General features: G+C 46.1%; 1 protein-coding gene across 1 annotated transcript; it reads right to left on the reverse strand.

Annotated features, from left to right (window-relative positions):
* Nucleotides 1–189: 189 nt before the first annotated feature.
* Nucleotides 190–26,268, reverse strand: LOC308677475 (ras-interacting protein 1-like). The gene is made up of 12 exons (XM_081343919.1): nucleotides 26,191–26,268; nucleotides 22,836–22,990; nucleotides 18,429–19,006; nucleotides 14,777–15,147; nucleotides 12,556–13,203; nucleotides 11,187–11,224; nucleotides 9,198–9,349; nucleotides 8,263–8,378; nucleotides 7,930–8,170; nucleotides 5,199–5,371; nucleotides 3,746–3,893; nucleotides 190–639 (listed from the first exon to the last, which is right to left on the reverse strand). Exons 2-12 carry the CDS (start codon nucleotides 22,967–22,969, stop codon nucleotides 440–442), a joined length of 2,799 nt encoding a protein of 932 aa, XP_081200045.1. The 5' UTR covers nucleotides 22,970–22,990; nucleotides 26,191–26,268; the 3' UTR covers nucleotides 190–439.

Consider the following 26,268-nt stretch of genomic DNA (forward strand, 5'->3'; position numbering starts at 1 on the left):
ACATGCCATCCTACAATACTTGATTTATTCGTTTCAGATAATCATTTTATTGCAAAGGAGAATAAAAAGAAGAATACATAGTTTGCTACAAACTGTATTACCTGAGGCCAAAAATAATAACCCAGTGTTGAGGTGGGTCCCCTTTCAAAGACATTTCCAGATTGTTTCTTGAAGTCAGCACCTGCCACCAGATGGCATGGCTGCCAAGTTGGAACAGAAGCCAAAGAATTTATTCTTTCCGACCTTGGATACCAGGGCAACTGCTGATCTTCCCAGACCATTCTGCTTGCAAAGAGGTAAGAGCTATTTCAGGTGATTCTGCATTTCCCAGAATCGGATCGAGGGTTTCTCATATCCAGCCTGACCCAACAGAGTCTGTTGTGAAAAGAGCTTCTCGAGGTCAAAGCACCATCGCGAATCTTGGCATCGGCGCCTGTTTTCATTGGCTGGGATCCAGCCCATATACTGCCCTCTGATTGGCCGGGAGAGATTCACGCTCCAGCTCCCAAAGAAAACGGCGCAAGCGCACCAGTTGGCGATGCAGAGTGTCATCTAGCACGGGCTCTGACAGACGCAAGCGGAAGCCATCACACGGAAGAATAAGGGGTGGGTGGTCGGTGAAACTCTCGAATATATCACCTGGGGAAATAAAGATGATGAAAAAGAGAGCAGTTGATGGTTGTCTATTTAGCATACGGCGATGCTACATTAGCCAGGAGAATAGTGCAGAATAGTAGTTTGGCTGCCTAAGACTGCTAGCCCTGTTTGGTTCATGCTTGGGCAATTTCCAAAATGTGCCTGAGTGGGGGCGAGCTATTGTGCATGAGAAGAAAGACCAGCAGCTTTCCTGGAGCATCATCCAGAGCTGTCTCCACCAAAGCCAGCTTGCAAAGCGGTATCACAACCGGGAAGGTTTAGCACCAGCAGGGTCTTTTTACCATCTGCACAAAGAGCCAGCTCATCTTCCCACCAAGTGGTACCTCTTTATCTACTCACACGTAACATGCTTTTGACCGGCTAGGCGGGCAGAAGGTGAGGCTGGTGACAGGAGCTCACCTGCCACACAGCCCGAGGACTCGAACCGCTGGAGCAAAGATTTATTTCCAGCATCATTAAGCCACTGGACCGCCACACCTCAGGTGGATGGTCAGTTTTCCCTAGAGGAGAACCGTTAAATCGTGACTATTATCCCACTCTTTAGCCCCAAAGTACCCCAAAGCATCTTTCAAATATTATTAGCAGGAGAATCTGTACACCCAACTCGATTTTTGCACCCTCGACCCCAGTTGTACACGTAAGGCATAGGAGATAAGAAAGGAAGAGGAAAAACATTGAATCCGACACCAGCGTCACACCAGGTTTTGTCCTGATCTGCTGTACCAAAACCAACCGAAGCACCACGGCTGAACTGGGGCTGACCAGAGGGTTGATTTCGCCTTGGAGGCAATGGAATTATCCAGTTTTTTTTCTTCATATTTTTCATGTCTCTGTCCTGGGTTGCTTTTAATATCCACATCCCAGTTTATGTAATTTTTTTTGGTGGGGTGGTGGTGAAAGAATGCCAGAGGAAGAGAAAGGAGAGATCCAGATTAGAACTGAATGAAAAGCGACGTATGGATGCAGAAGCAAAGCTTCCCCTGATGAATTGCTAGCTGGCACGGGCTACCCAGTCATCCTGGGTCAGATTGAATCCGAGCCAGCATAACGTTTGTTAGCCCCATTGCCACTTCCTGTCCTGTTCCTAGTCATTGATGAATGGTGCTATCCTTGTTAGGGAGTGTGCTTCTCATAAAAAAAGGTTTTTCCCCCTCCCCCCTCCAGGTTTGCTGATGGCTTCTTTCAACCGGCAGACAAAAAATCTACCATTGAAGAAGAGCGTGGGCCACCCTAGCTTGGTTGGTTTACCTCTTTCCTAACACCCTAGCTGAGCATCTCCAAGATAAATAATGTGACGCATGGAAATGTTACTCTTGCAATTTTAATTGTTTTTATATTTGCAATTGTTTTTATATTTATATAAAAACCATTTTTATATATATATATATATATATATATGCAGCGGCCTAGAGGTGAAGATGCTCGCCTCTCACTTGGAAGGTTGAAAGTTCAATCCTAGGCAGTAACAGATGTTTCTCCATCGGGGTGTAAAGAGAAAATGCCTGTTGAGAACGCCGCATAGGCGTCAGGAAAGGCATCCGGCCAGTAAACACTCAGCTCTATTCAGTCACCCCGACTCCACCCTGAATCAAGTGGATTACAGGGTCGCAAAAATTGTTTTTATAATTATATTTTACTGCGTTGTAAACCGTCCAGTTGCTTTGGATAGTGAGATGGGAGGCATATAAATTTAATAATAAATTAAGATATACAGTGGGGCAGAAATAGTCCTGGAGAGAAGGGAGGCAGGCCAGGCCTTGTTAGTATAACTAGCTAGGTTTTACAAAGGCGATCTGAAATTACCACATTGCTGAGCAAACAGGTTTCCTCCTTCAGCTACAAGGGGCTGGGAAACGCTTAAAAGAGACAAATATTTGAAAGCTCAGGTTCTCTCCATATTTTCCAGTTACAGCAGGAAAATAATGGGGGTGTCACATCTGAACGAAAAGATACATTTCAGTGTGCTGTTCGAGATGAATAATGAAAAACAGACTGTCTTCTTCCCAAGATAAAATGCTGAAGCTCCACTCTGCTCTCCTCTGCCTTGGTAGAAGCTTGTAGAAAAGATGATGATGATGTCAAAAGCAGGGAAAGAGAGATGTGGCAGGATTGAAAGGAGCTCAGAAAATAAAGCACTAATGAAGAAGGTAAAGGCTGGGAGAGGAATCAGTTTTTGTGCCCCCACCTCCCAGCACTCCCAAAGCACACCTTTGATCCTATTTAGAATAGGCCACCTCTAAGAGAATGGATGACAGATTTTATAGACTTTGAAGCTGTGGGGAGATAGAGCAGGGGCTTAAGGAAGAAAATATGATTTTTATACTGGCCACCTAAATGGTGATTTCAGCTGCTTTACTTATGGGCTGGGGGTAAGAATAAGGAAATGGCAGGGCTTTTTTCTCATAGAACGCTCAGAACGGCGTTCTGGCACCTTTTTTGCAAAAAAAAAGCGTTTCAACAAGCTGTGCTACTCCCTCTATTGGCTTTCGAAAGCCAATAGGAATTGCTGCTGAGCGCGCCAAAAGACCCGGCTGGCAAATGTTGCAGAGGCAAGTTGTCTGCAGTGAAGGCGAGTTGGCAGGAACTTTGCACCCCTTCCTGCTGCCCAACTACACCATCTCAACTAGGTAAGTAAGAGAGGACAAGGAGTGGGAGGTGGGTTCTGCAGAGTCCATGTGCACTCTTTCCTTGTGCTCACCCATGTCAGCCAGGCTGGTGGCCTACCTGGTGCTGGACCTGCGCCACCGTCGCCTTGCCCTGCGCGCCTTTGTGACCGCCCTGCAGCACCTGGCCCGCACCACCTCCGCTGCCCGCACCGCGCAGCCCCGCCGTGTTGAGTGGGCCCCGCTGGTCCCACAGCACCAGCTGCACCAGCTCCAGCCCCAGGGGGCAGCCCGCCACCAACACCCTTCATGCCCGTGACCGCAGCAGCGCCGCCACCCCCGCCTCCTGTGCCCGCCAAGATGAGAGTTCTGGCACTCATTGGGGTGTGATCTTGTCCCAGTTAATAACATATGGTGATAAAGGCCAGAGAAACCTCTGTTAAGTTTCCAAAAATTGGCAAACAACTTATAAAATGCTCACGTACTTTGTGCCATCTCGTCTCGCTCCTCGTCAGGTGGGTTCCAGCATTCAGGAGACGCACGACCTGGTCCCAGTTGGTAGTTTCTGAGCACATGTTGGAGCTGGGTTGGTGTTAGCGCCGGATAATCGTTTCTTAGGCGGGACCAGGATGCCTGTGTATCGACAGAACACAACGTATTTTTAAAAATTGCAATGGCCCTTATGGCAGTCCTCTAAATCTGACTTATTCTCAGTAGAATGTTTAGTTGTATCTAACACCCCTAATACAGCATTGTTTCAGAGGAAGAAGGCAAAATTATCCCCCACACACCCACATACATTTTTTTTAAAAAAATAGCTGGTCAATAGTTCAGTGTTATTGATTCACAGATTGAATTTGTTTATGAATAAAAACAGCTGGGGAGGGGGAAGGCACATTTCCTTTAGCATTGATACTAAATATTGTAGGAGCACTATTTTTTTAAAACACAGATGTTGATCAAAAAGGCTGTAACCAACTGAAGTTACTGATTACATGACATTAAAAACCAAAGTGATCGATATATTTGGTCTCCTAGTGTAAGCTCTACACACAGAGGGACAGTGTTACTAAAGAATGGGTTCAGAAAAATAAGTGACACCTATTTTATTATTTACTATTTATTAATCAGGACACCCCGTTCCTGCTAGACTCAGGGAGAGAACAAACCCACACACATCTGGAGTTGTTACTATGACAGTTTTTTTGGATTTGCCTTCAATATGTGGATGTACTGTACGTATTGAAGAAAATGAAGATTCTCAGGATGGACTTGGGTAGAACTGCAGAAAAACACTGCTGTGTTGGTTGAGTCCTTGGCTGCTGTATTTGCATATAAAGTAGGGCAAAAAAACACTTGTAATTTAATATGCTCTGGCATATTTTCTTTAGAGGCATCAGATCTTACATAAAAGACTATCACGACCTGATAGTAAGTAGTCCTACAGATGGTTCTTGACTTATGACCCCAGTTTGGTCATAGGTCTTCTGGTGCTAAGTAGGATGACTGTTAAGTGAGTTAGATCCAATTTTACGACCTCTTTTGCCGCAGTTGTTAAATGAATCATATAGTTGTTAAGCAAATCTGGCTTCCCACACTGAATTTGCTGGTCAGAAGCAGGCTTGGAAAGACAAATGTCCATCACATGACCCTGGAATGCTTCAACTGTCATAAATACATGCCAGTTGCCAAGCACCCAAATATTAATCATGGGGGCTGGGGGGAACGCTGTGAAGGTCGTAAGTGTGAGGATCAGTTGTAAATCGCTTTTTTTAGCACCCGTCGTGACTTTGAATGGTCACTAAACGGTGATAAGCCGGGAAACACCGGTAGTGATCTGGCCCCACATCAGAGCTGGCCCTGAATGTGAACAAAGAAAGCTGATATTCCCTCAAGCCCATTTGGGGAGAAGAGGGGTGTGTGAGCCAGCTCCTTCACCTGAAGCAAGCTGCTTTTGGGCACGCACAACAGGTTGGCGGTGTTGCTGAGCTTGCGGAAGAATTCTGTGGCGATGTCGCCCAGGCCAACTCCTTGCAGCCAGTCCAGGACGAGGTCCAGGTTGGTTCGGATCTGCACCGCCTTGGCCCACTGGAAGAGAGACTGGGAGCCACCTGGAAATGGGTGGGAGGTGGGAGGCAAGGAGGAAGAGGTGGTAAGCCTGGCTGACACCCACACCCCACCCACCCCACACCCCACCCCTGGCTTTCCTGCCAAGTAGCTTAGCCCCAGCATACCCCACCCCCACCACGTCTGGAGGAGGGAGCCGCCCCTGGAAGCCAGGCTTGTTTCCTGCTGCGTCCGAGGGCAGCCCTGAACTTTGGGACAGGCAGGAAATAGCCGGCTTCCACCAGAGACCAGAAGAAAAAATAGGAGGAAACAGCAGCTGCTGGGGTGGTGGAGGGGGAGCTGGGTAGCAAGGGGAAGCGGAATGGGATCATTTCTTTTCACTGCTCAGGAGCAAAAAAAAACAAAAACCAGAACTGGAAGAGTTCTGGCTTTCTCACATCTCCCTGAAGACAGAAAGGGCTTCTTGTTTCATTTCAAGCAAAAAATCCTTCACGGCCTAAAATATTCACTCAAAATCCAAATTCTCTCTCTCTCTCTCTCTCTCTCTCTCTCTCTCTCTCTCTCTCTCTCTCTCTCTCTCTCTCTCTCTCTCTCTCTCTCTCTCTCTCTCTCTCTCTCTCTCTCTCTCCTCCAGCAATTTTTTTAAAAAAGCATCTCAAAAGCGATTATAAATTCCTGAAATCTTTGGACACGCTGTACTTAACAGTTCAGTTGAAGGCCTGCAGAACCATGCAGAACATGGTGAGACTGACGAATGCAAATGTGGGGCCTTGGGAGGCTTAGCGTGACCGGCAGACACAGCCCATCTGGTGAGTGGATAACGGTCCATTTCCTTCGCAGAACCCTCAAGCTCCTAATTCTTACAATTGTCTAGTTTCTTCCACTCTTCCTTGATTCCTTTTCTTCCAATGCACAAAAGCAACTTGGGCGTCCTCCTGGATTCACGGCTCAATTTTTAAGATCATATAGGAGCTCGTGACCTCCCGTTTAGACTACTGCAATGCTCTCTACACGGGGCTGCCCTTGAGGACCACTCGGGGGCTTCAGCTGGTGCGGAATGCAGCCGCGCGAGTTGTGATGGGGGTCTCCCGATACTCCCATGTAACACCTCTACTCCGTGAGCTGCATTGGCTTCCGGTTGCCCTGCGGGTGAGATTCAAGGTGCTGGTGATGAGCTATAAAGCCCTAAATGGCTTGGGTCCGGGATATTTGAGGGAACACCTGCTGCCAGCATCAAGCTCCCTTCGTCCAGTGCGCTCCCACAGGGAGGGTCTTCTCAGGGTGCCGCCAATAAAAGACTGTCGGCAGATAACACCCAGGGGAAGGGCCTTCTCTGTGGGTGCGCCTGCCCTCTGGAACCAGCTGCCCGTGGAGCTTAGGACTGCCCCCGACCTCCGCACATTTCGCCGGGACCTGAAGACCTGGCTCTTTGAGCTCTCCGGCCCAGGCTGAGAATTTTTAACTGGGGTTTTTTAATTTTAGGGATAATTTAATCTTTTTAAATTTATTTTTAACTTTTGTACTGGTTGTTTTAAATACCCTGTAAACCGCCCTGAGTCCTTCGGGAAAGGGCGGTATATAAATCTAATAAAATAACATAAATAAATAAATAAATAAATAAATAAATAAATAAATAAATAAATAAATAAAAGCCAGACGAACACTTTCCACAAATTCCCTCTCCTAACCGAAAAACCCCCTCTTGTTTTGGTCATCCTTCCTCTTGCTCCACCATTTTCAGCCATCAAAAGTTTCCTGATATTTCCAGTTGTATCATCCTTTGCTACCCTGTAAGTCCTAAACTGTTCGCAAGCACAAAAAATGCGACCTCTTTTAGTGTTCAAAAATTGCCCTTTTTACACGAAGCCTTAGGATCGTTTTTGGCTTCTGTGCTCAACCTCGAAAGCTTTTCTATGAACAGACCAATTTTCTTCCTCTATCTTTGCTGCTTTCTCTGTCCCATGCAGAAAGTTAAATTACAATTTACTCGAGGTGGAGTCCTTCCCCTTAAAGGTAAAGGTTCCCCCACACATGCATGCTAGTTGTTTCTGACTCTAGGGGCTGGTGCTCTTCTCCGTTTCAAAGCCGAAGAGCCAGCGCTTGTCCGAGGACGTCTCTGTGGTCATGTGGCCGGCATGACTAGACGCCAAAGGTGCACGGAACGCTGTTACCTTCCCACCATAGTGGTCCCTATTTTTCTACTTGCATTTTTATGTGCTTTCAAACTGCTAGGTTGGCAGAAGCTGGGACGAGTAACAGGCACTCACTCTGTTACGCAGCACTCGGGATTCGACCCGCCAAACTGCCGACCTTCTGATCAACAAGCTCAGCGTCCTAACCCACTGAGCCACCGTGTCCCCTTACGCAGTGCAAAAACCCAGGTTTTTTAAGGAGGAAAATGCAGACGGGTGCACCTGTTTGTCTTCAGATGCGAAGTACCGCGTAGCCCTATGTTATGGAAGTGAACCTATCTAGTTTTCTTCCACAAAATACCAAAGTGGTTTTTTTCCTGCTTATCCACCTTCAATTCTTTCAAATTGGTGTCCCCTCACCCCCTTTCCCCCCCTCCCGGGAAAAGGTCTGCATATTGTTCCTGGCCCACCTCTTTCCATGATGGTGTTGAAGAGTGAAGCATTGGAGAAGAAGAAGAGGTATCCAAAGGTCTGCGAAACAAGGTCAGGGTGCAAGTCACAGTCACGGGTGAGTTCAAGTGTTGCCTGGTAGATGGCCAGGGTCCCTCGGATTCCCTCTGGCATGCTGCTCAGCTCAGGCACGTGCGTCAGGTCAGTGGTGGCTGTGAAGGGGTTACTGTCTAGCAACACAGGAAGGGCTGAGTATAGAGTCTGCCGGATGAGGAAAGAATTAGACACGGAGACTACTAGAAAAAGGGAAGGGTGAGAAGGTCAGGCTTGATCCTTGTGGAGTGCTTGCTCACCTTGGTGAGGTAGTACACAGATTGCTGGAATGTGGACATGATGACTTCATCTAAGACAGCCATGGCTTCGTCACAGGTCTCCAGGTCACTGGAGAGCAATGCGTTGTGTGCAACTCCTGCAGTGGGTTTGAGAACATTGCATAATATTACAGAGAGGCAAGAGTTCTAACCGAGAGTTGTTCTGCAATGGAAAGTAGGAATGGATGGAACATTTTCAGATTGCACTGCAAGGTGTAACAGATTCTTTGGGAAAAGCTATGCGCATTCAAAGGGACGCGGTGGCTCAGTGGGTTAGGACGCTGAGCTTGTCGATCAGATGGTCGGCAGTTTGGCAGGTCAAATCCCGAGTGCCGCGTAGCAGAGTGAGCGCCTGTTACTTGTCCCAGCTTCTGCCAACCTAGCAGTTCGAAAGCACGTAAAAATGCAAGTAGAAAAATAGGGACCACTACAGTGGGAAAGGTAACAGCGTTCTGTGCACCTTTGGCATCTAGTCGTGCTGGCCACATGACCACAGAGACGTCCTCGGACAAGCGCTGGCTCTTCGGCTTTGAAACGGAGATGAGCACCGGCCCCTAGAGTTGGAAACGACTAGCACACATGTGCGGGGGAACCTTTACAAAGGTAAAGGTTTTTATGCGCATTCAGCTCATATCAAGCAGTATCAGTTTGGTAGAATGTCCTTAAAGTTCTGGGCTACGTATGCAGAAGCTATGATTCCCTTTGCCGAGTGCCTTTTCTAGAGAAAGCGGTAGTACTCAGCCCCCATTCTGTGACCTCGCAATTATCTTTGAGTCAATAATATTTGTCTTGGAGAAATCAGGAAGTCCTATTTCCTTGACCCCTCTGTTCTGGGATGAGTCTTTGAAAAAAACAGTTGGCCTGTCCTTCAATCTTTCCTTGCCTATTAGGGAAAAAAAAGAAGATTCTTGGCTCACCTTCCAAATCCAGATCTTTCTCAATGTCTAGGACTCTTTTTTGCACTAAGTTGAGTAGCTCCATCGAATTAGCCATCCACAGCATGAGGGGGCGCAGGTCAGCTGCCACTTCCTCAATGCTGAGGTTTCCTGCTTCTCCTTTGTCTTGCTGGCTGCAAGGAACACCAGAGTGACAGAGATTAGCGTCAAGGGGTGGGGGAGGTTGAAGAAGTTCTCACCTGCCAGCGAGAGGCAGCTGATTTTTGGCTGGGATATTAAAACAACAACTGGACTGGATAGTTTGCATTCAAGCCATTCTACAGATTTTCAGAGTTCAGGCCAAGTTCAGCCTTTCTTGATGATTGTGAACTTTTCTTCCAGAGGACAGAGGTGTGTGGTTTCCACTTGTGCGGTTGCAATTTGCCTTTCACACTGTTCATATTGCTACCACACAATAAGGCCTTTTTGTTGCGTTCTTTGAGAAGTTCTGGATATTTTTTGTATAGCTTATCCAGGCAGCACATATTCAGCACAGCCATTCTGCAATTGTTCCCCTGAAATTGTTTGTCACAAGAGTGATCTTAGATATGCTGTGATTTTTATAGCTTCGTTCAGTAATATTGTGTATCAAAAAAGTTCCATTCTTCTCTAATTCCTGTAATTTCCCCCCTCCAGTGCTGGAGCAGATAGATATGCAATTTTGTTTCCTTAAGGGGGAAAACCACACACAGCTACTGATCTCTACAAAGCCTGTTGTCTCTTGGTATTTGTTATGTATGACCTGGAAATGCTGTTGATTTGAAAATGGCTTAAGTGAAGATTGTGTGAAAGTTGTCTAAGCTAAATGGGAGAAACTAATTTTTACAAGTAAGGGAGGAACTAAACAGAAGGATGGGAGGAAATAAATCAGGGGTATCTAACCTTGGCAACTTTAACAGATGCGAACTTCAACTCCCAGAATTCCTCAGCCAGCAGTTGAAGTCCACAGGTCTTAAAATGGTCAAGTTGGACACCCCTAAACTAAATTATTCACAAATGGGAAAAACGAATCCATACAAAGATGTCCTATTGATCTGGAAAACAATTTGTTGTTTATCTCAACATTTCCGCATTTACTGTTAACCCAACTTGTATTTTTTTAAAAACAAAGAAAAGTATTTATTTATTATTGACCTCCTCCAACTTAAAGTTCTCATAATCTCCAGTCAATGTGCCAAAATGTCAGTGCTGGCTGGAACCGGTAGGAGTTACCCCCAGCTATCTAGATGTCTGAAGATGGAGAAGGATAAATGGCATCCCAGCATCCCAGAAGGCTGAGCAAGCGAACTGAACTTGATTTGCTGAGCTTGCTCAAGTTTAGAAAGTCTGTCACTTCAAGAGAGGTAGAAAAATGTCTAGATCAGGAATTCTGGCAGTTAAAGTCCACAAGTCATTAAAAGAGCCAAGGTTTCCTACCCCTGGTCTGGATCAACCCATGGGCTAAATCAGCTTCTGTTATCCTGTATCCTATGCAAAGCTAGGAATTCTGAGAGACATTATTTCAATAAATCTGGAGGGAAGGCTAACATTAGTGAACTGAAAGTGATTATTATGCTCTTGGGCCGTAGAAATATCTTCAGGCACAAACCTGTTGAGGTGTTTATGGTCATTATTTTGAAAGGAGAACATTTCCCAATAGCTTGGAGTGGTGCCCAAGCCACTTTGGCCGTCTCAAACGAAGAGTCAGATCTTCCTAATATTCCACCAATAGACCTTGACCGGATGAGCAGATGAACCTTACTCTCCGGGAATGATAAAGCAGCACTTTTCATTGCTCTCAAGGGGTACAAAAAAGTTTAAGCTGCCAGGAACCCAAAGCTCAGCTACCCAATAAAAGGAAATGACTAGAGACTTGTACCTCCCAAATCACTCAAACATCTGTAGCTCAAAACAAACTACAGTACTGACTAAGCCTAATATTATGACTTGCCTTGGAAAACGTAGACATCTAGAGATTATTAATTTACTTACTTTTCTGGTTGTCGATCTCTGATTTCTTTGATCTTGCCCTAGAAAGAACATGAAGAAAATGATTATTATTTAGAGAAGACCACATTCTTGGGTCTCAAAACCCTTTCCATACCTGATAGTCAGAAAGACTTCTACAGTTACTGGAGGATCGATGGGGGGGGGGGAGAAAGTATTTGTTATACTTGCTTCATTTAAAGAGCTCAAATATGGAGGTCAGATATGGAGTTTTCCCCTATAGGTTCCACACCTGCATAATCCGACTCAGCTATGGATGTAAAGATTTTATTTTACGTCCGTATGATTCTGTTTCTCTTCTGATTATTTTTTAGAAAATAGTGGAAAGCAAGAAAGGAAGAAGAACATGGATTCGTTTTCACTTTTTGCGTGGAGCCAGAAGAGCAGCATCTTGCAGTTACTCATTAAAAACCAGTTTTCTTACAGTTCTCCTTTCTTGCATTTCCTTTTTTTTTAAGGAAACTAGTCATTCTGTCTCCCATTCCATGACAGAATGTCATATAGCCATATAACAATGGATATAACATGACACAGACTATGTGGATTTGAATTAATGAGATTCAGAATAGAGAAAAGGAAAAAAAGGGGGGGGTTGTACTTCTGAGGAGACTATTTGAAATGAGGGGTCCTTGGTCCTCTCTGAGCTTGGCTGTTTTCTTGCAGATGTTTCATTACCAAATTAGGTAACGTCATCAATGCTAGTAGGGAGTGGGATTTGCTCTGAGAGATAGCCCTCATGTTAGGACCATAATGATGGTTTAAACACGTTTTTTGCCATGGTTTTGAAGTGAATCACCACGGTCATGAAGCGAACCTGCAGTCATTAAACGAATACTGCAGTCGTTAAGTGAACCAATGGGTCAGTATGGCTGCAAGAACCATAAATGACAATTTTTGGCAAAACCATTGTAAAATGTGGCCACAGGCTGGCGGGATGCGGCAAATGGCTGTAAATACAGCTGTGTTTCCAGGTGCCCGAAGACCGTGTGACCACAGAGGTGACCCAACTGTCGTAACTTTGAATCAAGGTCATAAGTCCTCTTTTTCCTGGTTGGTCATAACTTCCAATGGTCGCTAAGCGACTGGTCATAAGTTGAGGACCGGCTGTAATTAAATAAATCTAAAGGATAGCTTTCCGAAATAAAGGACTATCCTTTTTCATCAAGGATATAGAGCAGGGATCTTCAGACTTGGCCCTTTTATGACTTGTGGACTTCAACTCCCAGAATTCCTCAGCCAGGCTTGCCTGAGGAATTCTGGGAGTTGAAGTCCACTAGTCATAAAAGGGCCATGTCTGAAGACCCCTGATATAAGGCATGATAGGACCCAAGCAAAGAAGTAGAAAATCCTTTACCCAAACAGCTTCCTTCACCAGCTGAGCGATCCTGGCTATCAACCTGGGCAGATGCCCTGGCTCCAGCTCCCGAGCAGCGTGCTCCAGGCAGAGCCCAAAGAGGAAGGCGGGTCCCAGCCTGCAAGTGGATGTTTCCTGCAGCCGCACAATTTCAGCCAAAAGCGCCTCCTGTTCCTGGGGGCGGTAGCGGAGCTGAGGTTCTCGGCTCTTGAGATAGGCCCGGAATGCCTCCTGCCGCTCTTGCAGGGACCGACCACAGGCCTGGCAGGCCAAGGCCCCCACCAGCCCTGGGGACACCCAGGCTTTGGGCAGCCACGCCGGAGGAGCAGTGGCAGCTCGTGGATCTTTGTACATGAAGAGGAAGTACTGCCCCATGCCGAGCAAGTCTCCGGGAGCCAACTCCACCTGGCGATGGAGCGGGGCGCCATTGTGGGTGATAGAGGCTCCCCGGAAAGGCCGCACCATAGCTGAACTCCGGGGCTGGCTGGGATCGGCGGGGGGCACTGAGGATACCACACAGCAGTGCCGCGGCAAGATGTCGGGGGCATTCAGGAAGGTGTCCACAAAGCTCGACTGGTCTGGAGCTGGGCGACGTTCGGGGCGTCCAAAGATGTGGCGGCGACGTGTCATCACATGGATGACAAACTCCTGCAGAGAGTGAGAAATGGAGCAGAGCCGCATGAGAAACTGGGAAGGGTGCAGTTTAGGTGAGAAGAGGTCACCTCAGGGGGTGGGATTCAGCCGGTTTGCACTTTCGACAGATCCGGTAGCTAATTTTTGGTTGCCCAGGCCCAGAGTGGACTCCCGGAAGCGGCATCCACCCAGAGAACCGGTTGTTCGCATTTGAATCCCACCACTGGGTCAGCTGGTTTAGATGGGAAAGCTTAATGGAAAGGAAACTATTCCATTTAATTAACTCCCCGCCGGGCCAGATGGAAATGTACAGTTTTCAAGGTTACATTTCCCCCCCCTCGTTACTGGCACGAAACATCCCTTTCTGAAACCTGGGTGGTTTTTAACTTGGGTTTGCCAGCCTTTTTGCCCAAAAGAAGACTCAAGGTTTTTGCCTGTGACAATGGGGTGCTTTAAAAGTGTACAAAGACTCAGGGATCGGGGCATTTCAAGTTGAGCGCTAGCAACTGCACGCGATTGGTTGAATTTGCATGACCCCGGGGGGGGGGCGGGCTAGGCAGTTGTGCACTGAGTAGTGTTTTGTGGTTCACCATGTTGTCTTAGTTGCAGGGGTAGGCAACCTCGGCTCTTTTATGACTCATGGACTTCAACTCCCAGAATTTCTGAGCCAGCTGACTCAGGAATTCTGGGAGTTGAAGTCCATGAGTCATAAAAGAGCCGAGGTTGCCTACCCCTGTCTTAGTGTAATTTTTGACTCCCAAGATTTTTATTGTGCTAAGGGAGGAAATCCCACAGGTTTTCTCTCTTTGGGAAGGTTTTTTTTTAAAAGATAATTTGACAATGGACTGTGCTTTTATGGTGTTAAAGTCAATTCTCTAAGGCTGACTTCCTCAATCTGCTTGACAAGAAGACTTCCCTGCTCAGGGCTTTTTTTCTCATTGAACGCTCAGAACGGAGTTCCGGCACCTTTTTTGGATGGAACCTTGTAGGGTAGGCAAGGCGGGTTGTATGACATGTGTGAGTTCTGGCACCTTTTTATTTTACAAAAAAAGCACTGTCCCTGCTATTCAGCTATGGATTTGCTCTCCATTTCCAGTTAAACAATCTTGTCCCCCCTAAACCTGGGCTACGCAACATCTACACATGGCAACTCGAAACGATTAAATTCCGACTTTCTGGTTTCAGGGGAAGGAACGGGTAGACCAGGTGAAAGCCTGGTCAAACAGCTGCACTCAAGTGTTTGCGAGTGTATCTGTGCGTGTGAATTTTCTTGCCCCGTGGCATAGGACCAGGTGCTTCTCAGTCTTTTTAATGCTGTTTAGGCATAAATGCGGGTGTTAACAAAGGTGTCAGGTGCGGTTGCTGGGTAGGAATTTCTAGTTCTTCATTTCCCTAGCAGCCATTCTCTGGGTGAATTAGAATTAAAATCTCACAATCCCCAGTCAGCGTGTCCGAAAAGGATAAGAGGTGAATTTTGGCTTTGCCAGAAGTCACCCATTTGCTGAAAGCTGTCCTAGCTTTCTCTCTCTCTCTCTCTCTGGGGTGCTACCAGAAGCTGAACAAGTCTGTCAGCGGGAGGCAAATTTACCTGTTTTTCGTTGTAGCCCAGTAACTGCAGGAAATAGGGATGTTCGGTTGGGGGCTGGATAAGGCATTGGGTCAGCTGCTCAAGGCTGGCCACATCCGTGGCCTCCTCTTCGGAGGCCGAAGGAGCCGGGTTGCCCTCAGCCTCTTCGGCTGCTTTGAGCCGGGATTCCTCCGCTGGGCCCCCTTCTGCCGGTTCACCGACTGCCATGCTCAGCACTCCTTTGCGGTCTCTGCGGCGCTTTGTGCTGAGATTCATCTCGCTGATGCTGCGCCGGAGCGAGAGGTTGTCTGCTCTCTCCTTGGGGCCCACGTGGCCCCCCGAGGCAGCCCGGGAGCGGCGTGATTGTTGCCGGCGTGACTGAGAGTTAATACCTATGAGAAACAGAGAAAGGACTGAAACCCGGAGAGGTGCAGGAGTTTGAGGCTAAATCCTCCCCGATCAATTATGACAGGGATAGGCTGTTATTGTTAGGCATATGGTGATAGCCTACATAGTTGGGTTGAAAATATCTAAACTATGATGTTGTGACTTTAAGATGTTAATTGGCCAATGGGTGTGTAAGTGTTCTCATGGCCATAAGAGGGAGCTAGGAACGTAGCTTCTTTCTCTCTGAATTCACTGCTCTCTCTACTATTACCGTTTTGCTGTACTGTTGGTTTACTACTGTGATAAACCTGAACTGTGTATTTGATCTCTGGACCGGTAAGAAGACTTTGTATTTGGAATACTCCTTGGACTGTTACTATTGTGTATGATCTGGACTGTTTTCTTTTTGACCGTGCATTTTTGTTTTTACACCACCTCAAAAGTAAAGTACTTTTTGCTTTCACAACTCAGTGTACTCTTGTGGTTACTGTGTGACTCTTACTGCTCTCAGTACCCTTCCTTGTCTGTGCAAACTCTTGGTAGCACAAGGAGATCTCTGCACAGCAATTTCCTAACACTGGTTATGGGCCCAGGCCTGTACTGAGAGTTAGTACACACAGTATCCTAGCTGAGTTTGTGTTAGCTATCTGGTGTAACAATGGCACAATCCTCCCTGATAAATTATGACAGGGGTAGGCTGTTATGTATCCAGGTGAAGAGAACACATACACACTTACATAGCAGTCACCACCAGGGGGCGTTGAACTGTAACTGTTTGGGCTGGAACCAAGTTTTGGCGGGAAACAGAGGTTCAAACCGATTGGCCAGCTGCTCACCTGGCCAGGTATAAAAGGAGGGCAGGTAACCCCTATTCCCTAGTACAGTCACTTCCACTGAATAAAGATCTGCCATGCTGTACTCATCATCTCGGCGTCCTTCCTGCTCTCCAGAACCCACTACACAACATAGGCAACCTCGGCTCTTTTATGACTCATGGACTTCAACTCCCAGAATTCCTGAGCCAGCTGACTCAGGAATTCTGGGAGTGGAAGTCCATGAGTCATAAAAGAGCCAGGGTTGCCTACCCCTGAATTATGACAGTAAAATGGAGGTCAAAAATTCAGAAAAGCTGACTTAATTATTTGCCTTACTATTTTGGGGGGCTACCTGGGAATATGTAGGTAGGGTTAAGCCAAGCAAGGAAATGAATAAAAGGAACAGGTCACCGCGTTCAGCACCTGTTCCCTTTGCATCCGTACACAGGTAATCCTCGACTTAACATTTGCTTGGTGACTGTCAAAATTACAGCTGTGTTGAAAAAAAAAGTTATGACAGGTTGTCGCGGTTAAAACCGTCACCACACCTCCATGGTTGCATCAAAATATGGGTGCTTGGCGACCGCATGTATTTATGGTGGTTGGTTGCGAGGTCCTGGGGTCATGTGATCACCATTTGTGACCTTCACGGCCGGCTCCCAAAAAAACAAAGTCAGTTGGGAAGCTGGATTTGCCTCATGGCCGGCCGCATGATTCATTGACTTCACTTCACAATCCTGCCACACAAGTTTGTAAAATGGATATTCTCATCCCAATTGTAGCCTTGCGTCTTAAATGGGAGAACCTGTTCTCCATTCGAGGAGTTTCAAGGATACAGCTATTCTCCCACTATTATTATTTTTTTTTGCGTCGATCGGTGTTTTTCAAATTGGGCAACTTTAAGATGTATGGACTTCAACTCCCAGAATTCCCCAGCTAGCATACTGACTGGGGAATTCTGGGAGTTGAAGTCCACACTTCTTAGCATTCCCCGAGGTTGAGAAACACTGGGATAGGTAAACGAAGCAACGGAAGAGAGCTTTGCTCCATTTGCCTTTGAGGAATGAGGAGAAAGAGAGAACACATTAGCCTTGGACTCTGAATTTTGGACAGAGAGCTACAATTTAGGCTTGTCTGCTGTGGCTATACAAGTAGTCCTCAACTTACAACCATTCATGTAGGGACCGTTCAAAGTTACAATGGTACTGAAAAAATGCGATTTATGACCAGTTTTCACATTTAACAACTGTTGCAGCATCCCGATGGTCACCTGATCAAAATCCAGGTGCTTGGCAACTGGCATGGATTTATTTATATTTTTAGAAAATTTATTTGCCGCCTGTCTTGTACCCAATGACTCTATCTTATACCCAGTTACACAATTCGGGGGAGGGGGGGGTCACGTGATCACCACTTATGACCTTCCCAACCAACGTCCAACAAGCAAAGTCAATAGGGGAAGTTAGCTTAATGACCGCGTGATTCGTTTAACATCTGTAGCGATTTATTTAACAACTGCGGCAAAACTTCACAAAATGGGGCACATCCAGTGGTGGGATTCAGCTGGTTCGCGCCACTTCGGCAGAACCGGTAGCTAATATTTTGTTGCCCAGGCCCAGAACGGACTTCCAGAAGCGGCATCCACACAGAGAACCGGTTGTTCACCTATTTGAATCCCACCACTGGGCACATCTCACTTTAACAGCTGCCTTGCTTAACGTCAGAAATTTGGGGTTGAGTTGTTGGTAGTAAGTTGAAGACTACCTGTGCGTTGAATTCAGAGCAGTTGTGCCGATGTTTCAGAAGAACGGAGACCACATGAATGAAAGCCAAAGGCCATTGAAGAACATTACATCCTCTGTGGCTGTAAATAACAGTTCTGGGAGTCTCTTTTAGCTTTGGGACAGACTAAAGAGCTAATAATAGCCAGCTAAATGGACCTGAGAAGGCCTTCAACAAGAGCACAATGGGACGGATACATCCCACCATCCCCTCCACCATCTGGGACTTTGAAATACACTAATTGAAGTTTTGCTTTCAGCATTCTTGGCTAATTAATGGCTGTTAAGAGGCGTGGATGTCCAACCGAGTACCAAATCTTTTGTGAAAACCTTCTCAGCTCAAGCCTGTCCCGCTAACATCCCATGCTCACGAATTCCACAAATTAATCATGCAGCTGGGCAGAGAAAGGCTTTCTCTTTAATTAGCCGTAAAAACAGTAGGGTTAATTTTAATTTATGGTTCTAGCTTTATATATTCTGTTTCGGTTTTAAATTTTGGTTGCTGGGGGGGAGGGGGGGAGGGTGGAAAGTGGGATATAAATCAAGCATATAAATAAACTGCGCCTAAGGCCCAGAAGTGTGAATTCCTTCGAAAAACAAAAAGCAAAGGTCTGAAAAATTTGTACAGCTCATGAATCTGTGGAGTAGAAAAAAAAAAGAAGCTGACCAGCGTGGAAGAAGAGCACTCACCGTTTCCATCTTCATCCTCCCCCTCCACCATCCTTTCCACGTCACATCGGCGGCGGATCTCAAAGCGACGAGTGCAACCGGTTTTGGGCTTCCACACGTCTTGCAGCACCAGAGGCCGTTCAGCGTCACCAACTGCCCGGAGATATTGGGCCTGCCAGGAGCTATCCATGCCGTGAACGCTACCCACAACATCACACAACACGTAGGCGTCTTCAGCATTGGGTTGTGTCACCCCGTAGCGCTCCAGGGCCTCCCGCACCAGCTGGCGGGCAGTGGAGCGTGCAGTTGCCAGCACGCTCTTGTAGTTGGCACCCATGGAGATGTCTCCTCCGTAGATTTTCAGGACTCCTGGCACTTCTCCCTGAGATGGGGGCTTGACTCGTTCTTCAGGCAGAGGGTCAATGAGATCGGCTAGTTTCTTCTCACTGGCCCAGCGGCCTCCTCCCCCACCAGTGGGCCCTCCCACCCCACCTCGCTGGAAGAGCGTTGAAAGCCTCTTGTGTCGTGCAGCCTTGTTCTTGGCTGGGCGCATCTCCACAGGTTCACTGCCACGACTGGCAGTGTCCGAGGACGTAGACCTGGGGGGAGAACAGACAGGATCGGAAGGGGGTAGATCCCAACCAATTCAGCTGGATTGAGAGTCAAAGGAGAAAGATTGGTTTGATAAATTCTGAAGTTATTGGGGGCCTTGGGAAAATTGACATCTTTGGAATGGAATGGAACGGAATGGAATGGAACAGAACAACAAAGTTGGAAGGGATCTTGTCTTCTAGTCCAGGGGTCTCCAACTCCTGGTCCATGGACCAGTACCAGATTGTGGCATGCCGGCAACTGGTCTGCACAAACAAGCAAAGCCCCATCTGTGGGATGCAGGCAGCACACAAAACCATGCACTTTCCAGTCCGTGGAAAAACCTCTCTCCACGGAACCGGTTCATGGTGCCCAAAAGGTTGGAGACCTCTGTTCTAGTCCAACCCTCTGCTCAGACAGGAAACCTTATACCATTTCAGACAAATGGCTGTCCAATCTCTTCTTTAAAACTTCCAGGTTTGCAGCATTCACAGCTTCTGGTGGCAGGTTGTTCCACTGGTTAATTGTTCTCACTGTTAGGAAATTTCTCTTTAGTTCTAGGTTGCTTTTCTCCTTGATTAGTTTCCATCCATGGCTTCTTGTCCTGTTTTACAACTGCCTAATGTGCAATTAGCCCAGGTTTGAATTTCAGAAGGGTGTGGCTGACTGATGAGAACAAATAAGTTTGAAATAGCTATATCAGTCTCCCTTTAATTCTTTGTTAGCAATCCAAAACATTTACACAAATAATGATTGTCGCAGTTGCGACTGCCGTCTGTGGATGGCCCGAGTTTGGGCTGATACAGGCAAAAAGATTTAGCCCGTATTTGGGCTGACAAGGTGTTCAAAATACTCAAGATATATCTCCCCTGTCTCTTCCTTCCCCGATGCAGCTGACAAAGTGAGAAAGAGCCTGTGGCCTAGAGGTTAAAACAACTGCCTAATGTGCAGGTTTGAATCTCAGAAGGGTGTGGCTGACTGATGAGAACAAATAAGTTTGAAATAGCTATATCAGTCTCTTTAATTCTTTGTTAGGCAATATATATTGCCTCTTGTCCAAATAGGCTGATACAGAGTACCGAGCCAAAACATGCCTCTCACTTGAGATAGTCATCTCAACATGTCGTTTTCACCAGGTGCCACATTTTTAAACTTTTAGGATTCCAGGATCATGACAGAAAGTGCTGTTTTTGTACCAATTATTTCAGGTTGTTGTCATTTTAGAGCAGCATTTCTCAACCTCTGGCATCTGTTAAGATGTGCAAACTTCAACTCCCAGAATAAGAAACATTGATCTGTAGGAAATTTCTCCATAAAGCCAAATCTGTGTGATGGCAGTTCCAGGGACTGATAAGCAGGAAAAAGATGGCATCAACCAACAGCTGGAACAGCCCTATTGGTATAGCTGATTACCAATAATTTGGTTAAACTATTTCCCCCATTTAAGAAAAATTGTGAGGAAATTGGGTTAAGTTCTAATTACAAGCAAGATGCCCCAAACAGGCAAGCCTGGACAGGGGTAAGGGTGGGATATAACTGAAAGGAGATGTGGAGATGAGAAGTTACCTTGCAATAATACATTTTTTATTTGCCTTGTATTACTTTGCCAAATCACGGGGAAATATAATTTCTACCCATCTGTTCAGCTGTCATCCTAGATCCCTGAATAAGGGGCTCGCTTTGATCCTTGGGATTTGCTTTGTCTGTTCAATGTTGCATGTCTTCCTGGATAAATTAACTCTTTTGAACATGCATTTATTCTAGTACTTGATGATTCTGTTTCAAATCAGTGGCTCAATGTCCATAATGGTTCTCTAATTCTTCTGGACCGAAATGCAGATGAGGGTGAGGTGAAGATCAATAAGATATAGTATATTATTCGACATACTGATAGCATGGAATGCACAGTAATCATTGCCAGTTGATGCTGGGGAACATAATTATGCAAAGAGATGTGATAAAATGGGTTTACTGTGATGTATACCCATATACATATACAAGTTATTGGCCAAAGGTTTTTTTCCCTTGTTCTAAAAGTTCCAAGAATTGGTTTCTCAGAACTAATCTTGGGCTGTAATAGATGGAGTCCTCAATTTATAACCATTTGTTTAGTGACCACTCAAAATTATGACACTAAAAAAAGGGACTTATGATTGTTGTAGCGTCCCTGTGATCACGTGATCAAACTTAGGTGCTTGGCAACTGGCATGTATTTATGACAATTTCAGCATTCTGGGGTCACATGATTTTCACCATTTGCGACCTTCCCAGCTGGCTTCACAAGCGAAGCCAACGTAGAAAGCCAAATTCATTTTAGTGACTGTGTGATTTGCCTAATGACAGCAGCAAAAAAAGGTCGTAAAACCAGGCAGGACTCACTTAATGACCACTCACTTAGCAATGGAAGTTCTGGTTCCAATTGTGGTGAGTGGTTGAGGACGACCTGTGCAGTTTTTGACTGAGCTGATGCAATGTCTTAAAGAAGACAAGCACTGAAACTCCTATGCACTGCTGTGAATCGGAGGTCAGTTCAGATGACCTGACAGGATCCTTTCTAGGGTAGTAATTCTCGAATTTGACTGCAGCTCTTTTTACAGTCACAGTTGGAGCCAGTCTTACTTCTGGAAATAAAATCTTTTGCCAGCATAATGGCGTATTGCACTGGCCCCTAGCACTATCCCACATATTTGGCATCGGATGAGTTAGGGTTAGGGTTAGGGATACTTCGAGGTGCTGACGGGCTGATGAACAATCAATAGCACTTCTATCCCATCCTCCTTCTAAGAAACAACCCACTCCCAGGTTTCAGTGTTAATCGGGTTTAATCATAATCATCATAGTAGTAAAGTTGGAAGGGACCTTGGAGATCATCTAGTCCAACCCCCTACTCATGCAGGAAACCCTATACCATTTCAGACAAATGGCTGTCCAGTCTCTTCTTAAAAACTTCCAGTGTTGGAGCATTCACAGCTTCTGGAGGCAGGGTGTTCCACTGGTTAATTGTTCTAACTGTCAGGAAGTTTCTCCTTAGTTCTAGGTTGCTTCTCTCCTTGGTTAGTTTCCATCCGTTGCTTCTTGTCCTGCTTTCAGGCGCTTTGGAGAATAGCTTGACTGCCTCTTCTTTGTGGCAGCCCCTGAGATATTGGAACACTGCTATCATGTCACCCCTAGTCCTTCTTTTCATTAAAATAGACATACCCAATTCCAGAAACTGTTCCTTATATGTTTTAGCCTCCAGACCTCTGATCATCTTTGTTGCTCTTCTCTGCACTCTTTCTAGAGTCTCAACATCTTTTTTACATCGTGGTGACCAAAACTGGATGCAGTATTCCAAGTGTGGCCTTACCAAGGTGTTATAAAGTGGTATTAACACTTCATGTGATTTTGATTCTACCTCTCTGCTAATGCAGCCTAGAACTGTGTTGGCTTTTTTGGCACTTGCAGTCCACTTCTGGCTCATATTTGTGACCTTTCCAGAGAGGTTCCAACAAACTCAATATTGCTTAAAAACCACAGTGATTCACTTAACGACCGTCCATTGTTTCTTGTCCTGCCTTCAGGTGCTTTGGAGAGTAGGTTGACCCCCTCTTCTTTGTGGCAGCCCCTGAGATATTGGAACACTGCTATCATGTCACCCCTAAGTCCTTCTCTTCATTAAACTAGACATACCCAATTCCAGCAACCGTTCCTTATATGTTTTAGCCTCCAGACTTCTCTAATCAAGCCTGGTATTGTCCTATGAACACATCTGTCCAGAGGAGAGGGCATTGCTATGAATTGTAGATATCAAGACAGCTTAAGGGGGAAGCTCGGCAATAGTTCTCTTTGAATACCTACTTGACGGACCCCACGCTTGGCCACCTACGTCCCAACTTTGCAAAATGCTTCTTTGGCGAGTTGATCCACAGCCCAACAGGAAAGTGAAGTTTCCCAAAGCGGGGGCTCCCGTCTTTTCGCTCATCTGAGAACATGATCACAAGGACTTGGAACTACTGAAAGACACAAGGAGGGGAAGAGGAAGGGGGGGGGGAAGGAGAAACAGAGACAGAGAAATGCAATCTGTAAGACCAGTTCTTGGTGTCTGTGGCTGGTTGATGTCCTTCAACCTAAACGGAGCAGCTTCTGTAACATTTGGACACAGCTTCCCCAGCTGTCCTCACCCCTTGCATTTATAGTTTCTTATTTTCTTTATATTTACATCTTGGCGTCCTGAATGCGACTTGATACAAAGCAGAGCTGTTGGATATTTAAGAGCATTGGTCATATATAGCACAATATTAAGTGTTTTAATTTCTCTCTTAAAATAGTATGGTGAGATTTTTTTTTGTGTGTGTGCTTTAATATAGAAAGGCCACGAACAAGGGAAGATTCGTGGTAGGGTAGATGTGTGGATATTATCTGTGTACCACAGTGACTAAAAAAAAAGGGAAGAGATACTATTATGGCATAGTCAGCCAGACATAAAATCTTGAATTTCACAGAGTTAAAGCTGATCTGGCTACGCGACAAGTCCCAACTTCTCAGCTGGATTCCAGTTGGAGTAGCAAGGTTGGTGAGTCGGTAATCTCTCTATTAGGGTAGTTGATCTGGGCTGCAAAACTCCAGGTAATCACTATTTGACAGCAAAGAGTGACAAACACTCTTGACTTTTTGCTGCCACCTAATGATTGCCCGTGGGGACACGGTAGCTCAGTGGGTTAGGATGCTGAGCTTGTTGATCAAATGGTCGGCAGTTTGGCGGGTTGAATCCCGAGTGCCGCGTAACAGAGCGAGCGCCTAGCAGTTCGAAAGCACGTAAAAAATGCAAGTAGAAAAATAGGGACCACTACGGTGGGAAGGTAACAGCGTTCCGTGCGCCTTTGGCGTCTAGTCATGCCAGCCACAAGACCACAGAGACGTCCTTGGACTAGTGCTGGCTCTTTGGCTTTGAAACAGAGATGAGCACCGGCCCCTAGAGTCGGAAACAACTAGCACGCATGTGCTGGGGAACCTTTACCTTTACCTAATGTTTGCCCACATTTCTGCAGCAAGTTCTGGTAGCCCTATAGATACGAGTCTCTCTGCTTCTGTTCCTCTCTTACTTTGCCACCTCCAGCCTTGCTTGACTGGCTCCTGAGAGAATAGCCCTATCTCTTACTCTCCAAAGAGCACTCCTTTAAGAGCCTGTCGGAGGCCATTTTTGTATTTTAATCTAATTCTAGGTCTGTTTTAGATAAAGAAGCAAAAGAAGAGAGCGAGGCTGCGAACAGAGGTGTGTTAGCATCGCTCACCAATACTTAGCACCTGGAAAGCATTGGTCCCCAACATCGGACATATGAGCAAACTGGCCGTACACTTTTGCTAACCTATATCTTTGAAACTTTGAACCACATGACCTGGCCTATTTGAATGATTTTAAACGTTTGATTTAGAAAAGCAGGATGCAGATACAGTGACTTGTATGTTTACATGTACCTATTTGCACAAAATTCGCACAGCCCTGAAATGGAGCTGGAAAGATTTTGCTCTCCATTCCTTGTTTCAATTTGGTTTGTCCTTACCCTCCTGTGTCGCACTAGCTTGCCATTCTCCAGCTTGGGGCATTTCAGTTATGTTGGATGATGACCATGCATCTTGCTATTGGCCAGGTGGCCTGCTCTTATATATATATACACACACACACACACACACACATACACATACAGGTAAAGGTTCCCCCACACGTGTGTCCTAGTCGTTTCCGACTCTAGGGGCCGGTGCTCATCTCCGTTTCAAAGCCAAAGAGCCAGCGCTTGTCCGAGGACGTCTCCGTGGTCATGTGGCCGGCATGACTAGACGCCAAAGGCGCACGGAACGCTGTTACCTTCCCACCATAGTGGTCCCTATTTTTTTACTTGCATTTTTACGTGCTTTCGAACTGCTAGGTTGGCAGAAGCTGTGACGAGTAACAGGCGCTCACTCTGTTACGCGGTACTCAGGATTCGACCCGCCAAACTGCCGACCTTCTGATCGACAAGCTCAGCATCCTAACCCACTGAGCGTGTGTGTGTGTGTGTGTGTGTGTGTATACACACACACACACACACACACACACACACACACACACACACTGCCCTGGGCATCGTAATCCAATAAATCTTGTCAAGTAGCTTTTCAACATCTGCTCTAGATCTTCTCCTTGCCTAAAGCTTCCAGTTTCCAATGAGCTAATGTTTCATGAGCTGCAAAAGTCAGATCTAGACCAAAGAGGCAGTGAGAACAAATCCAGAACTTCCACGGTGGCTGAGTCACAGGCCTTGAATCAAAACGGTTACGTCAACAGGAAAAGATGAGATAACCAGCTCTGGGGTCAGAGCAGCTGGGCCTCACTTCACACGAGCCGCTTAGTTCTTGGGAGATTGGAAATGATGGGGAGACCCCTATGAGATGAAGCCATCCGGGCCCCGCCCTATCCAATGCTTCAGTTGGACTCTAAAATGAAACTCTAAAACACCATTCTTCCTAATTCAATCAACCGGCGCTTGGTGCTTTTTCCTTTTCTTCATAAAACTCTACCACTTAAGCACAGAACCCAGACGTTTTGCTCTGCACTCACCAAAGTTTTGCAAAGTCCAAGACCAAAAATCAAGAGCTATCCCAATCATGCATTTCTTCCCATTTCCCCACCCTCTGGATAAAAAAAAAGAAAAGAAGTAATGCAGGGTGCAGTATATTAACTGATGATCAGGATAACACAGTTGGAAGGGACCTTGGAGGTCTTCTAGTCCAATTTGCCACTTGGAGTTTGCTGTCCACAATCGACTTTTTTTTTCTCCTCCCAATCAACTTCTTCTACTTTATCAACTTTCCCCAGATAGTGACTCGATGGAGAACATATTTTTGAGAGAAAGTAAAGAATTATGCAGAGAGACTGGATTTTTTTTAATTGTTCATTGCAGGGGGGAAAGCCAATCTCCCAACTTCTGGGTTTGGTGAGAAAGCAGTAGTGGAAAGAGACAGAACCAGAGGAGAAGAAATATCAGTGCCAGAGCTTATTATGTTCCCTTTGAGATGTGGTGGGATAAATCAGGATTCATCCTCATTCACACCAGTCTCCCTCTTTTTCCCACCTGTTTACTGTCCAAACCTGGTTTTGAAACTACAGTATAAAGTCTACGAAATTTTGCACCCAAACACCCAGTTTGCATACCCAGTCAAAGATGAATGTGATTACCGGCCACACAGGATGTCCCAGATGCTGTGTCCTCTGCACATCACTCACTTTCAGGCATTCCATGGGCCAAGCTCCATC

The sequence above is a fragment of the Vipera berus genome (assembly GCF_964194415.1).
Source record: "Vipera berus genome assembly, chromosome: Z".
NCBI lineage: Eukaryota > Metazoa > Chordata > Lepidosauria > Squamata > Viperidae > Vipera > Vipera berus.

What these genes read in the sequence shown, in the direction of transcription:
- LOC308677475 (XM_081343919.1), bottom strand. Translation starts at nt 22,969, where the DNA reads ATGTTCTCAGATGAGCGAAAAGACGGGAGCCCCCGCTTTGGGAAACTT. An exon ending in CAACACCATCATGGAAAGAG is followed by an intron (nt 5,372 to 7,929) that starts GTGGGCCAGGAA and finishes ACCCATTTCCAG; the next exon opens with GTGGCTCCCAGTCTCTCTTC. An exon ending in GCGAGACGAGATGGCACAAA is followed by an intron (nt 640 to 3,745) that starts GTACGTGAGCAT and finishes TTATTTCCCCAG; the next exon opens with GTGATATATTCGAGAGTTTC.